Source organism: Festucalex cinctus, chromosome 12 (genome assembly GCF_051991245.1).
Source record: "Festucalex cinctus isolate MCC-2025b chromosome 12, RoL_Fcin_1.0, whole genome shotgun sequence".
NCBI classification, from domain to species: domain Eukaryota; kingdom Metazoa; phylum Chordata; class Actinopteri; order Syngnathiformes; family Syngnathidae; genus Festucalex; species Festucalex cinctus.
In genome coordinates, this window is record NC_135422.1 from 19168834 (window position 1) to 19182240 (window position 13407).

Genomic DNA, 13407 nt, shown 5'->3' on the forward strand with positions numbered 1-13407 from the left:
CAGCCAATTGTCTGACTCCCATGCAAACAAGCATCGTCTCCTAGCAACAGCTGAGGAGGGCATCCCATAACTGGAAAACACGTCTGATGTCCACGGGAGCTCGCTTCGGTTCCGCGACGATAACGGGGCCGCGCACTCTCTCCCCTCCCTTTTTTTTTTTTTTTTTAAATCTTTGCGGGGGTGACGTCATTGCCCAGGAGCCGTGGGGGGAGGCGCCATTTCGATTTCACGCCCCTAACCAGTACCCAGCCAGTCACTCAGTCTGTCAGTCACGGGAGCGGCGAGCCGTCATTTCGTCCGCGGCGGTCGGCGCATCATCCGTACCCTTTGCCCGTTTCGCGTCATGGAAGTGCCGGGAGAGCAGGCGTCTCCCGCCACGAGCGGCTCCGTCTAAAGCCAGGACACTTTTTGACAGCTAACGCTAGCTAAGTATGTGAGCTAGCATCTCCGGCGTTTGTTGGAGAAACGGATCCCATCACATCCCTGCCCTGCCTGCCTGCCTGCCTGCCTGCTGCGGGGGGCGTGGGAGACTCTTTTTGTTGGGAATTTTTCACCTTCCACCGGGGTCACATCACGTTTGTTTTGCGTCGAAGGCAAGACCAGACGAAGACACAATTCGACTGTGTTGGCAACGGATGTTCTAGAGAACGGTAAGGCGGGCTCGGTCTAATTCCTGCAACGCTCCCGAATGAGGTCAATAAACTAATTGTGGTGTTATATTATTGACGTGTCTTGTAAGTATTCAAATTATTTTCCTTTTTAATGAAACAAATCTGCTGTGCCCGGGTAGACTGTGTTTACATTTATTCCAGGAATTGGTCGGGTGAAAGTGGAAGGCTTGTGTGTGTGTTTCCTGTGAGTCAAGAACATTCCATTCAGGCGAACTGGTTCTTCAGGTTCGACGCTACCGTGTGCGCGTGAGGAGATAAGGCCGGAAGATGAAGCCTGTCAGCCGGCCAGGGGCACGCTGCGGCGTCCGAGCCGAGCGCCTGACCGTGATTGGCATTCCGCGCGGGTGGAGCTTCTTCAAAAGGTTTCTTGTGTTGGGGCACAGTGCACGCCAGTGTGGTGGGGATCCACAGCTGGGATGAGGATGAGGAGGATGATGATGATGATGACGTTTTGGTTCTACAACCAGCAGGGCTCCTGACAATCACCCACTACTCCCTTGGATCATCTTGTTTAACATCCACTGGGCTGTAAATATATAACAGATTTAAATTCAGCTTCTGGTGGGACATATTTGACTGGTAGTTGAAGTGCTTGTGTTTGTAAACAAACTGAACAAGCCAGTAACTAACTGTCCGCAATCAGTGCGGACAACTTACAAGAACCGTTTCCACACTTTCTGTCTCTGTAAAAAAAAAAAAAAAAAAATTGTGGAAGTGAAAGCTCGAAGTAGATTGTTGACGAACTTGGTGTTCTGGCCACGAGATTTCACGCTCCGCTTCGGAGATAAACAGAACATTATTTGCCCGTATTCTGGCCTGGGGAGTTAGTTGGTGGACTCAACTGCAGACAGAGCAAGGTATCATTTTTTTTTTTTGTACATGTCTATTTATAATGTCCCATTTCAAAAGTTTAGAGATCTCATGATTAAGGGTGGGAACCTCTGGGTACCTCATGATATAATGCAATATGCAATACAAGGCTCACAATGATTATATCACCATATGACGATATATTGGTCAGGTAATAAATCAATGATAATCTACGATAAAACTACTCAAGACGTAACCTTGATGTTTCTTCAATGACAAAATAGTTTCTTTTTTTCTACCATCAGTGAAACACAATATTACAACTGGTGATTGTGTAACATTGTAAAAGTAAATAAATATTAAACCAATATTAATATCCCTCAAGTTGTGTGCTTCAAAAAGTTGAAACATAAAATATGTTTTAAAATGTTAGAATTGAAGATATACTCCACATTTTTCATAGAAATGTATGCAAAAGTGAGTCAGTTGCTGCACAGATAAATTCTTACACAAGTAAAAGTAAGATCATGAGTAGGGCTGCACAATATATAAAAAAAAAATCAATATCGCGATATTGGCCTAGGCAATATGCATATCGCAAAAACATGCAATAAGTTTGATATGGAATTTTATGCTTTTTATCTGAATTTGACCAGTCAGACAGTCAGGTTTACCTGTTTGACATTTATTAAACATGACAAAAAAGGAGAGAAGATACTCAGTTCGAGAGGAACTGACTGATACAATTCACTACTACACTCTCTGACAAAAATCCCCTCTCGCCCTCTCTTTTTATTTGGTTTCCACGCCCCTAGTTCCAACCCTAATAATGCAAATGCAAAACATAATTGAATTACAGTGTACTTAACGAAAATGTGTATTGCCATCCAATAGTTGAACATTATTATTATTATTTTATATATATATATATATGTATATATGTATATATATATATATATATATATATATATATTAGGGGTGTGAATTGCCTAGAACCTGACAATTCGATTCGTATCACGATTCACAGGTCACGATTCGATTCGATACCGATTAATCCCGATACGAATTTATAAGTCGATTGTTGCGATTTTTTTCATTCAAATTTAGAAAATACTAATCAGTAAGCTTGTAGAGTGTATATATTATGTATATATTTATATGTATATATATATATATATGTATATATATATATATATGTATATATATGTATGTATATATATATATATATATATATATATATATATATATATATATATATATATATATGTATATATATATATGTATGTATATATATGTATGTATATATATATATATATATATATATATATATATATATATATATATATATATATATATATATATATATATATATATATATATATATATATATATATATATATATATATATATATATATATATTATTGGTAATACGCTGCAGAAGAGCTGCAAGTTTCAGGAACTTATGGTGAGACTTTCTCTTGCATTTTGGAGTGAATCCCCGCCCACGCGAGCTGACAAAGATTTTCTCTTCCTCCTCCTCGCGCTTGCACTTCCTCTTCTTCCTCTGGAAATTAAATCGGCACCTTTCATCACTTCGCAGGGTGCTCCTCTTCAAACCGGTTGTTTACGTTTCAGAACGTCAGCGTTCCTTCAGGACGCCAAATGGAAGTCCAAACAAGAAAGTCGAATGGAGCAGCAGTGTTTGCACTCAAATGCCACCCCGGTTCAAACTTGCTGCATTATGGAACCCCCAAAAATATCCTGTTTAAATGAATGTTGCTCGTAACATCCAGCAGAATCAGGGATGGCTGTTTTGACGCTTTGTGTCCATTTATATCTGTTTAAAAGTCATTGGAATGCAGCGCCATCAGGTTGGCTTCTAACTGATTGAATCCGGTTACATCTGGTTATTTACGGCTATGAATTGTGCTTGGTTATATCTTGGCCAAATTGACTGTTCCAGTTACGTCTGTCTCATTATGGACAGTAGGTCATCAAATGCAGTTGCATCTGGTTATTATGTATACTTAATACATATGGTAGTGGCAAATGGTTATAATAACTGGTTGTATCATGTCACATTTGGTTATGTACGGTCACGTCTGATTTTGGACAGTTATGTAAGGTATAGCTGGTGGAATTATTTCTTTGTATATGTTTCGAACTGGGTGAATCTGGTTATGCATTTATGAACGTTATGGTTGTCTCTGACTAGTTACAATTAGTTATCCAGTTATATATTTATCTGTGTGAAGTTACATGGGGTAAAACTACAACTGGCTTTAGGTTGTTATGACAACTAGTCGAATCCAATCCAGTTATAGCTGGTCATGTTCAGTTACATTTTTACACTTGATTATGTGCTTGTTATGTCTCATCTTGTTATAGCTGGTTGAATGCAGTTACACCAGGTTGGAGTCTGCAATATCTGGTCGAATCCGGCTATATCCGATTATCTATCTCATGATTGGTATCTGATCACATTTGATTGTATGCTCACGTCTCATTTTCTAGAATTGACATTTGGTTTTGTGACCCTGAGGGTGAAAGGTGGTGTCTGGTTGGCGCTGGATTTCACTTTGCCTCATCTTTCCTTCCTTTAATGCTTCCTCTGGTCTCTTGACCTTCTGAGCGTCACGACTCTGGCGGGACACTGAAGTATCCGGTTAAAATCGGTAAGACTGCCGAGTCAGCAATACTGAGCGCTCAAGAAAAGGGGGGGAAAAAATTGGGTTGGGTAAATGCAGTCTATTAATTGATCTAGTTGCCTCTTGTTGTAGCTTTTGTTTTTTTACTTCTATTAGTCTCTGCATGTCTGCAGTCCACATGGTCCGCTTCCTGCCAGCCAGCTGACTTGCTGCAGGCTGGTTGCTGCCCCCCTTTGCAGTGTTTGATTGTGTTGAAGCCTGTAGACGTTTTATGTGGCAGCTCACTCATAATCCTCTTCTGGAGAGCGTGAAATTGATACAAAGCCAGAGGATGGAGCGAACGCTACTCGGCGACACATCGAGTTTATGTATCCGGCTCGAGCTGGTTGAATACGGTTCATTTCTGCTTGTTTTGAGTTTGCATTTGGTGGTGCAGGGTAGTTTAAGCCGCGTGCAACTTGTCGTAGCTGGTTTGTTTGACTTGCTGAGTCATGATTGCCTCATAGCTTGGAATCTACCTGTGTGACTAATTTTTTTTAGGCCGGGTCACGTATATGCCGAGGTATCAATTAAATCCAGGTCCAGAAAGTCAAAACCGTGCCACAATGTGGCTTCCAGTTGGTAAATGAAGGGTACAGCAAAAATGTGGCAGGATTTTCACTTTCTGGACTTAGATTTGAGACCTCTGCATATATGTTACTGATCCAGTGAGGGAAATGATTGCCTGCTCTTTTGTTTTGGTCTACATCCTCTTCTAGTTGGTCCTTTACAGAAGAATACTGAGCCAGTGACATACGGAAGATGCATTTCTTCTTTGTCGGGCTGGGCAAATAAATCTAATTAATTTGATTAAGCGTCACTTTCATTTTAAAAATCAAATTGTTGAAAATTTGTGAAATCGTATTTTGTCGTGTATATTATTAAAAGCTGTTGTTCTTATGTTCTGTGACAGAATGCTGCATGGGTGCTTTACAAAACATGTTTACAATAGCTACCGACTACATCATTGTGGCATTTAAGTACAAACCAGGAATGTTAAAGGGGCTTCACTTATTTATCCCATTATAGCAATAAAAAGTTAATATTTTGTCTGTAATTAATTCGATATTTTCATTATTTTTCACGTACAATTAGTACCTTTAAAAGCAGATTTTGCAACTTGTTGTCGACTGAAAATGACATCACAAGGGCTCAGGTAACCAATCACAACTCACCTGTTTTATTGGTTTGGTCACGTGACATTTACAAGCTGAGCTGTGATTGGTTACCTGAGCCCTTGTGATGTCATTTTCAGTCGACAGCAAGTTGCAAAATGTGTTTTTAAAGGTACTAATTGTTCATGTAAAATAATAAAAATATCAAGTTTATTATAGGCAAAATATTAATGTTTGACTGCCAAAAATGTCTAAATAAGTAAAGTATCAATTTAAGTATGTTAAAACTCATTTTGAATCTGTATACATTGTTGTCTGAACATTTATTTTTGAATAAATAAAACAGTTAAATAAATTTTGTTGGGTTTATTCGTTTAAAATCGTAATCATCCTGAATGACTGAAAAAAATTGAGTTTTTTTTTTACTACTACTTCTTTTTGGGCTGTGCAATTAATTGAAATTCAATTACAATTACAAAATCAACATAATCGTAAAAAAATAATACTAATTTGTGAGGTTTTATTTTTAAATTTATAGATTTGCACCTTTTTCAAAAAAAAAAAAAATTAAAATAACTAATGTAATAAATTTTGCTTCATCCAAAAGGAACTTGCATAGTTAGTGTTTTAAACAATTTTGTCTTAATATTTTTTGTTTTGTTTTTTACATTTAAACATCCTGCACAGTGCACATGCTGCACTCCAAGTTTTACCAACATAAATCAATCAATCAATCAATCAATCAATAAATATTATAAATTCTGTTTGGTCCAAAAGGAACTTAGATAATAATAGTGTTTCTATTTTGTGTTTTTAATAATTGGTATCAATATATTTAAATGCTTAAACATTTCCTTGTTTTGTATAAAAAAAATAATCCTGATTTAAATTATTGCCAAAATAATCCTGGTTATTATTTTTTTCCATAATCGACCAGCCCTAAGTCTTCTTTGCAACATGAAAAAAACCTTAACTCAAATGTTGAAAACAACCATGGGGCACTCGCATGCATCACGCCCCCCCTTTCTCCGCTTGTGGCTTTTAGGATGCGCGAGGACATGTCCACCGTGGTGTGCGTGAAGGGCGAGGAGGAGGAGCCCGGCGAGAAGCTGTCCCAGGATGAGATCATCTCACGCACCAAGCAGGTGATCCAGGGCCTGGATGCACTGAAGCAGGAGCACCACGCCATCCTGGACGGCCTGCTGGGCACACTGCGCTGCCTCAAGCGGGATGACGAAGAGGGCGGCGTGCCGGCGGTGGAGGAGAAGTCGCACATGATCCGCAAGTCGCTGGAGATGCTGGAGCTGGGGCTGAGCGAGGCCCAGGTGATGATGGCCCTGTCGGCCCACCTGAGCTCGGTGGAGTCTGAGAAGCAGAAGCTCCGGGCGCAGGTGCGCCGCCTGTGCCAGGAGAACCAGTGGCTGCGGGACGAGCTGGCCGGCACCCAGCAGAAGCTGCAGAAGAGCGAGCAGAGCGTGGCGCAGCTGGAGGAGGAGAAGAAGCACCTGGAGTTCATGAACCAGCTCAAGAAGTACGACCAGGACCTCTCGCCCTCGGTGAGTCCCCGTTTCCCGCTTTCACAGGCACTTAGTTGGGTCCGTTATTTGTTTGTTTGTTTATTTTTGCAATCATTCACGCATTCCTCAATCACGATGACGGATTTTTAGCGGACCATTTTATTTGATCTAAAAATCCGGAAGTGCACCTTTCTTCTTCAGGAGGAAAAAGACTCGGACTCCAGCAAGGAGAATCTGGATGATCTCTTCCCAGATGATCATGACGACCAAGCGCAAGGCAGTAAGTACACTTTATGATGTGTTTTGGACTTCTGATGTCCAATCTGTACCCCCACCCCCCGTATATTAATTACATTATAAAAGTAGGTGTACAAAGAAGCTGGTGGCTGAACGTCATTTCCTGAATTCACTTTTTGAAGGATTTCCACAGCAGCGTGGAGGGAATTTTTTATCATCTTGCAAGATGATTTATAACCGAAAGTGTGAGACAAATATGAGCGAGCACAACTTTGGGGCATCATAAATTTCAGTGAACGACGCATCACCATGGCGGTCAATAGCGTATAATGAGAAAGCTATGACAGAGAGTTATTTGGGGTCACCGATGATTTCGCTTTTAATTTTCAGGTCATAAATATTTTCAGATGCACAAAAGTCTCAGTACGACAAGGACAATGAAAACATTTTGATGAAGGAGAAGTAAAGTTGCATATTCCCTAACTATTTTTTCACATTCTAATTCCAAGTAATTTTTTTTTCATATATATATATATATATATATATATATATATATATATATATATATATATATATATATATATATATATATATATCTTAAATAGTGTTCCCTCGTTTACCACAGGTGTTAGGTTCCAAAAAATACCTGCGATAATGGAAATCCGTGTAAATTAAAAAAAAAAAAAAAAAAAAAAAAAAATCCTGTTCATTATATATACTTTTTCGTTCGTAGTTTTTTTTTTGGTATGATTTTTACATTATTATAAATGCTTTTTCATTCGTCATATATGTTCTTTTTTCATTTACATTCATTTTTTCCATTAAAAGTATGTTGTTGTTGTTTTTTTAAATTTACTTATTAGAGTACAGTATATATTTTTTTCATTATGTTTTTTCATTTTGGTATGATTTTTAGCATATTATGAGCGCTTTTCATTCATCGTTTATGTTTTTCTTTTCATTTAGTCATTTTTTCCCATTAAAATATGTTTTTAATTTTTTTTACATGTTATACAGCACAGGATATATTTCTAAGTTTTTTTTGTGTTTTTTTTTAAATATATATTTTTAAAATAGTGTTCCCTCATTTATCACGGGTGTTACATTCCAAAAACTACCCATGATAATGGAAATCCGCGTTAATTAAAAAATAAAAAAATAAAAAAATCCTGTCCATTAGATATATTTTTCCGTTTGTTTGTTTTTTTCATTTTGGTATGATTTTTAGGTTATTTGGACTGCTTTTTCATTCATCCTTAGTGGGGTTTTTTTTTTTTTCATTTACAGTCATATTTTTCCATTAAGCGTATGTTGTTGTTTTTTTTAATGTGCTTGTTATACGCGCGGATATATTTATAAGTCTTTTTTTACATTTTTTTTCAATATATATATATATATATATATATATATATATATATATATATATATGCTTAAATTAAACCAAAAAAAATCCTTTTATTCATTTATTATGTTTTTTCGTTTTGGTATGACTTTTACTTTATTATAAATGCTTTTTCATTCATCATATGTTCTTTTTTCATTTACATAATTTTTTTTCCCATTAAAAGTATGTGTTTTTTGTTTTGTTTTGTTTTAATTTGTTTTGTTTTTAAAATTCGGTTCTTGTGCTTACCTTTTGTCAACGTTCACTCTCGCCATCCGCGATCTTCGCAGTCCAGCCGTCCCACGGCAGCGCGGCGGCGGCAGCCGCCCAGCAGGGCGGCTACGAGATCCCGGCGCGCCTGCGGACGCTCCACAACCTGGTGATCCAGTACGCCTCGCAGGGCCGCTACGAGGTGGCGGTGCCGCTCTGCAAGCAGGCGCTGGAGGACTTGGAGAAGACGTCGGGACACGACCACCCGGACGTGGCCACCATGCTCAACATCCTGGCCCTCGTGTACAGGTCTCCTCCAAAATGGCTGCCCGCTGCTGCTTGTGTGCTCCGCTGTCTGCTATTATGAATGGGACAACAGAAATTTGCTTTCAACTTTTGGCTCAAGGGCCACATGTGATATTTAAATTGGACAGTTACAAAAAAAAGAGGTTATGTAAAATTGTTAATTTTAACAATAGAGTAATTCAATCATAGTTAAACATTTTATTTATACCAATAATATTAAACACAGAATTATTAAGGGCCACATTTGATACTTAAACTGAACAGTAAAAAAAAGTTTATGTACGTAGTTAAACATTTTATTAATAGTATAAACACAAAATTACATTTATTTAATAAAATGAATATATAGAAAATACATATTTTTATAATACATTGGTAATTTATTCTGATGTAATTTATGAATTATAACCAGCAAAATATATTAAAAAAATATTTAAATAAGTAAATAAATGATTCAGGGGTGGGACAACTTTTGTAAAAAGAGTTTATGTAAAATAGTTAATTTTAGCAATATAGTAATTAAATCGTAGTTAAACATTTTATTTATACTGGTAATATTAAACACAGAATTATTAAGGGCCCCATTTGATATTTAAATTGGGACAGTTTAAAAAAAAAAAAAGTTTATCTAAAATATTTTCACAATAGAGTAATTCAATCGCAGTTAAACATCAATAGTATAAACGCAGAATTACATGTATTTAATAAAATAAATATATAGAAAATACATATTTTTATAATACATTGGTAATTTATTCTGATGTAATTTATGAATTATAACCAGCAAAATATATTAAAAAAAATATATTTAAATAAGTAAATAAATGATTCAGGGGTGGGACAACTTTTGTAAAAAGAGTTTATGTAAAATAGTTAATTTTACCAATATAGTAATGAAATCGTAGTTAAACATTTTATTTATACTGGTACAGAATTACATGTATTTAATCAAATATATAGAAAATGGATATTTTGGTAATACATTGATAATTTATTCTGATGTAATTTATTAATTATAACCAATACAATATAATATTAATAAATAAATAAATACATAAATAAATAAATAAATAATGGGTAAATAAATTATTCAGTGGTGGGACAACTTTTGTATTGAAGGGCTACATTTGATTTTAAAAATAGACACAGTAAGCGAAAAAAATAAATTTATATAAAAATATTTAATAACTTTTATTATAGGGCACTTGGGATTGAATATAAAGCACAACAAATAATACAAACATTTGGCTATAATAAATTATTTAATCATATAAGTAATATATGTTCATTGTATGTGTAAAATTGCTTATTTTATTTTTTTAATTTACAGTAGAGTAGATAGGTCAACATTTAATGACAAATTGTTTTTAAAAAGTTAAAAAATCCATTTTAAATGACCAAATTTAGGGAAAGGATTTAAAAGCGGATGCGGGGATCATATTTCTCCCAGCCTTTTTATTTGAATTTCCGCTCTAGCGTAGCAACACGCTCTCTAAACGTTGCGCGAGCGGCTGCTAGACGACCGTCGAGGTCCTTGTGGAAGCCGGCAAACATGTCTGCCGATTTACAGTATGGCGTCAGTGTCACCACCGTCTGCCCGAAACAAAAGAATGACTCAAACAAACCTGCTGGAAAACTATTTTAACGGTTTTTATCTCCCTCCACAAATCTTCTTTGTAGAACAATCTGTCCCGTCTTTTGGTTCAGTGTGGGAAGTGTGGGAAAGCGACATAACGTTGCCTTGCACGTTGTGTGTGTTTGACAGAGATCAGAACAAGTACAAGGAGGCCGCCAACCTGCTGAATGACGCTCTGGCCATCAGGGAGAAGACGCTGGGCCGGGATCACCCTGCCGTGAGTTTATCGTACAACGTCAAATTTCATTGCGTCCACATGTCAATATGTCTTCATACACAAAACTGCAAACAGGGGGAAACAAATGTTTTTTTAATTGTATCTAAAAATGGAGACATACGGATGCAAACGGCCTGGGCCAGCCTGTGAGTACAAAAAAAGAAAAACCATGAATTCATTTAAAATTAATTATTTAAAAAAAATCTTAGATAGGAATAGATAAAGGAATATATGCCTGTTAGTATTGTTATATTATGTGTCCATATTTTTTGATTTCTTAAAAATGATAATCTGGTTGTGGTTTTTGTGTGATATCACCGAAAAACCATGACCAAAAAACACTTAAATTGACGCAAAACAGTATCACTTCCTTATTGTCAACAACCCTTCTCCGATTGGCTGGCGAGTTTCAGTTAAAAATCTCTGACGAAAATTCACATAAAAATTGCTGCAATGTTTCCAATGCCGTCACTTGCCCTAAAAACTTGATATAAAGCGCTAATGGAACATTATCCATGAGACGAGATGCAGTATATGAGTTGTAGAATAGGTCGTGTATGTTTGTCCCCCCCCCCCCCCCCCCCCCTCCTTTTTCCTTGAATTTACCGGTACTCAGAATTTGAGTCACTCATGGCACCACTTTACATTAGTTTTAGCAGTAAAGTGGTAAGTACTCATTAACTGTGATAATTTTTTTATCACTTAATCTTGATTACATGCTAATAGAGTCCCTGTGTTTTCAGTGTTGAAGCTAAGCTAACGAGCTACTTTCATATTTACTGTCGCTAACTTCTTATTCGATGGAGGGAGGCTGAGTCATGGGCCTTGTTTACACGGCCTGACATCACCCTGACCTTTCTTTCGGTTTTTTTTTTTTTAATCTTTGTATACAATTAGGCTGGTAGAGAACCAGGACGCACGCACGCTCTCGCTTTAAGATCGATAACATTGATTTTTTTTGCCGGCTCCCTTGCAAACAACCCGGCCATTACTGTGTTTTTTCTTCTCAACGGGAGTCATTACTCTTCTGAGCTTGTTACAGCTTTTTTTTTATTTTATTTTTTTTTTTGAGTGGCTACTTGAACACTTTGACACAAGACGGTGATAAAATCATACACGGCGTATATAAATAAATAAATAAAAAGAAAAAAAACTAACTGTGTTAAACCCCTTCAGGTGTGGACCTTCCGCGATCAACAATTTGTGAGGTTTGCCCTCCCCCATCATCATCACCGTTCTTCTTTTTCACCTTTTCAAAGTGATTTCCACATCAAATCAGCATTTCCTCCTCACTCTTTTCCACAAATAGACTTGAGAATCAATCTCTTCTCTTGTATCAGTCAAATTTCCTTTTTTTTTCTGCAATTTAAAATCATTCCGTCACATGCTTTGGTGGAAATCCCGCAGGGAACATGAAAGAGAGCGCCTATGCACACACTAGCTTTTGTTTTGTCTGAAATGAGCCCACTTTGGAGTAAGCTCTTGTTACCATGGCAACCAACGATGCGGCCACGACAAACTGAGGCGAGCAAAAAAGTTTAGCCCAGAGCCAGGGTAATTATAGTTTTGGAATTTTTCATTTCGTTTTGAGAATTGTTTGTTAAATTTAGTTAGTTTTAATTAGTTTTCAGGATGGTTCTGTTAGTTTTTATTAGTTTTAGTTCTGTAATAAATGCTTCATTTTAGTTTTAGTTTCAGCATTAGTTTTTTTTTTGTTTTTGTTTTTGTTTTTGTTTTTTAAATGTGAATTACTTGTGCGCCATATTTAAAGGGATACTTGAATAATTGAACAATTTTCAGCAGTGAAAAGTTGATATTTTTGTCCAGAATGAATTTGATAACGTCATTATTTTTCACGTACAATTAATACCTTTTTAAAAAGTAATTTTTCTACTTGTTGTCGGCTGATGATGACCTCACCTGTGCTGAGGAAGTAGATAACGGCCAATCATGGCTCACCTGTTTTCTGGGTTTGGTCAGCAAACTGAGCCATGATTGGTCCTTACCTACTTCCTCAACACAGGCGATGTCATCATCAGTCGACAGCAAGTACAAAAATTATTTTTTAAAGGTATTAATTGTACGTGAAAAATAATGAAGTTACCACATGAATTATTGACAAAATATGAACCTTTTACTGCTGAAAATGGCTCTATGAGTCAAGTATCCCTTTTAAAAAAACAGCATGAGAACGACATCATCTTTTGGTGCTTTTCTATTGGCTGCTGCTAGACGACATCACTTCTCTGTGACACATTTTCGTCCTTCTTCATGGGAAATATCAAAATAAATTGACTTAAAATCATCCCCAAAGGCTCATGCATTCAATTAATTACCAAAGGATATTTTTTTGCTATAATTATAGTCAGTTTTTGTTAGTTTTGTAAACATAAAATGCAGTTTTGGTTAGTTTTTATTTAATTTCGTTAACGAAATTATTTTTTGAATTTTAGTTTTAGTTTTTTTCATAAATTTTTGTTAACTCCAGTAACCTTGGCCCAGAGTGTGTGGCAGGGAAAAAAATGAACGCTCATACGTGATACAAGCATTTTCACTGATGGCGGCAGCACTTCATACAGTTCACGTAAACAACAAAAATGATGCGTCCGCTTTAAA

At 36.5% G+C, this 13407-nt stretch overlaps 1 protein-coding gene across 12 annotated transcripts in view; it reads left to right on the forward strand.

Moving 5' to 3' along the window:
- The first annotated feature begins 131 nt into the window (after positions 1 to 131).
- Positions 132 to 13407, forward strand: part of klc1a (kinesin light chain 1a) — a 34441-nt gene continuing 21165 nt past the window's right edge. For 5 of the 12 annotated variants that reach the window (XM_077539607.1, XM_077539613.1, XM_077539611.1 and 2 more), the window contains exons 1-5: positions 133 to 650; positions 6330 to 6840; positions 7003 to 7081; positions 8713 to 8941; positions 10704 to 10791. In XM_077539607.1, coding sequence (XP_077395733.1) covers positions 6331 to 6840; positions 7003 to 7081; positions 8713 to 8941; positions 10704 to 10791 — 906 coding nt within the window. In that variant the 5' untranslated portion in view covers positions 133 to 650; position 6330. Of the gene's footprint in view, positions 651 to 1212; positions 1529 to 6329; positions 6841 to 7002; positions 7082 to 8712; positions 8942 to 10703; positions 10792 to 13407 lie in introns of those variants that run through there. The other 7 variants (XM_077539615.1, XM_077539616.1, XM_077539618.1 and 4 more) reach the window with 4 other exon arrangements.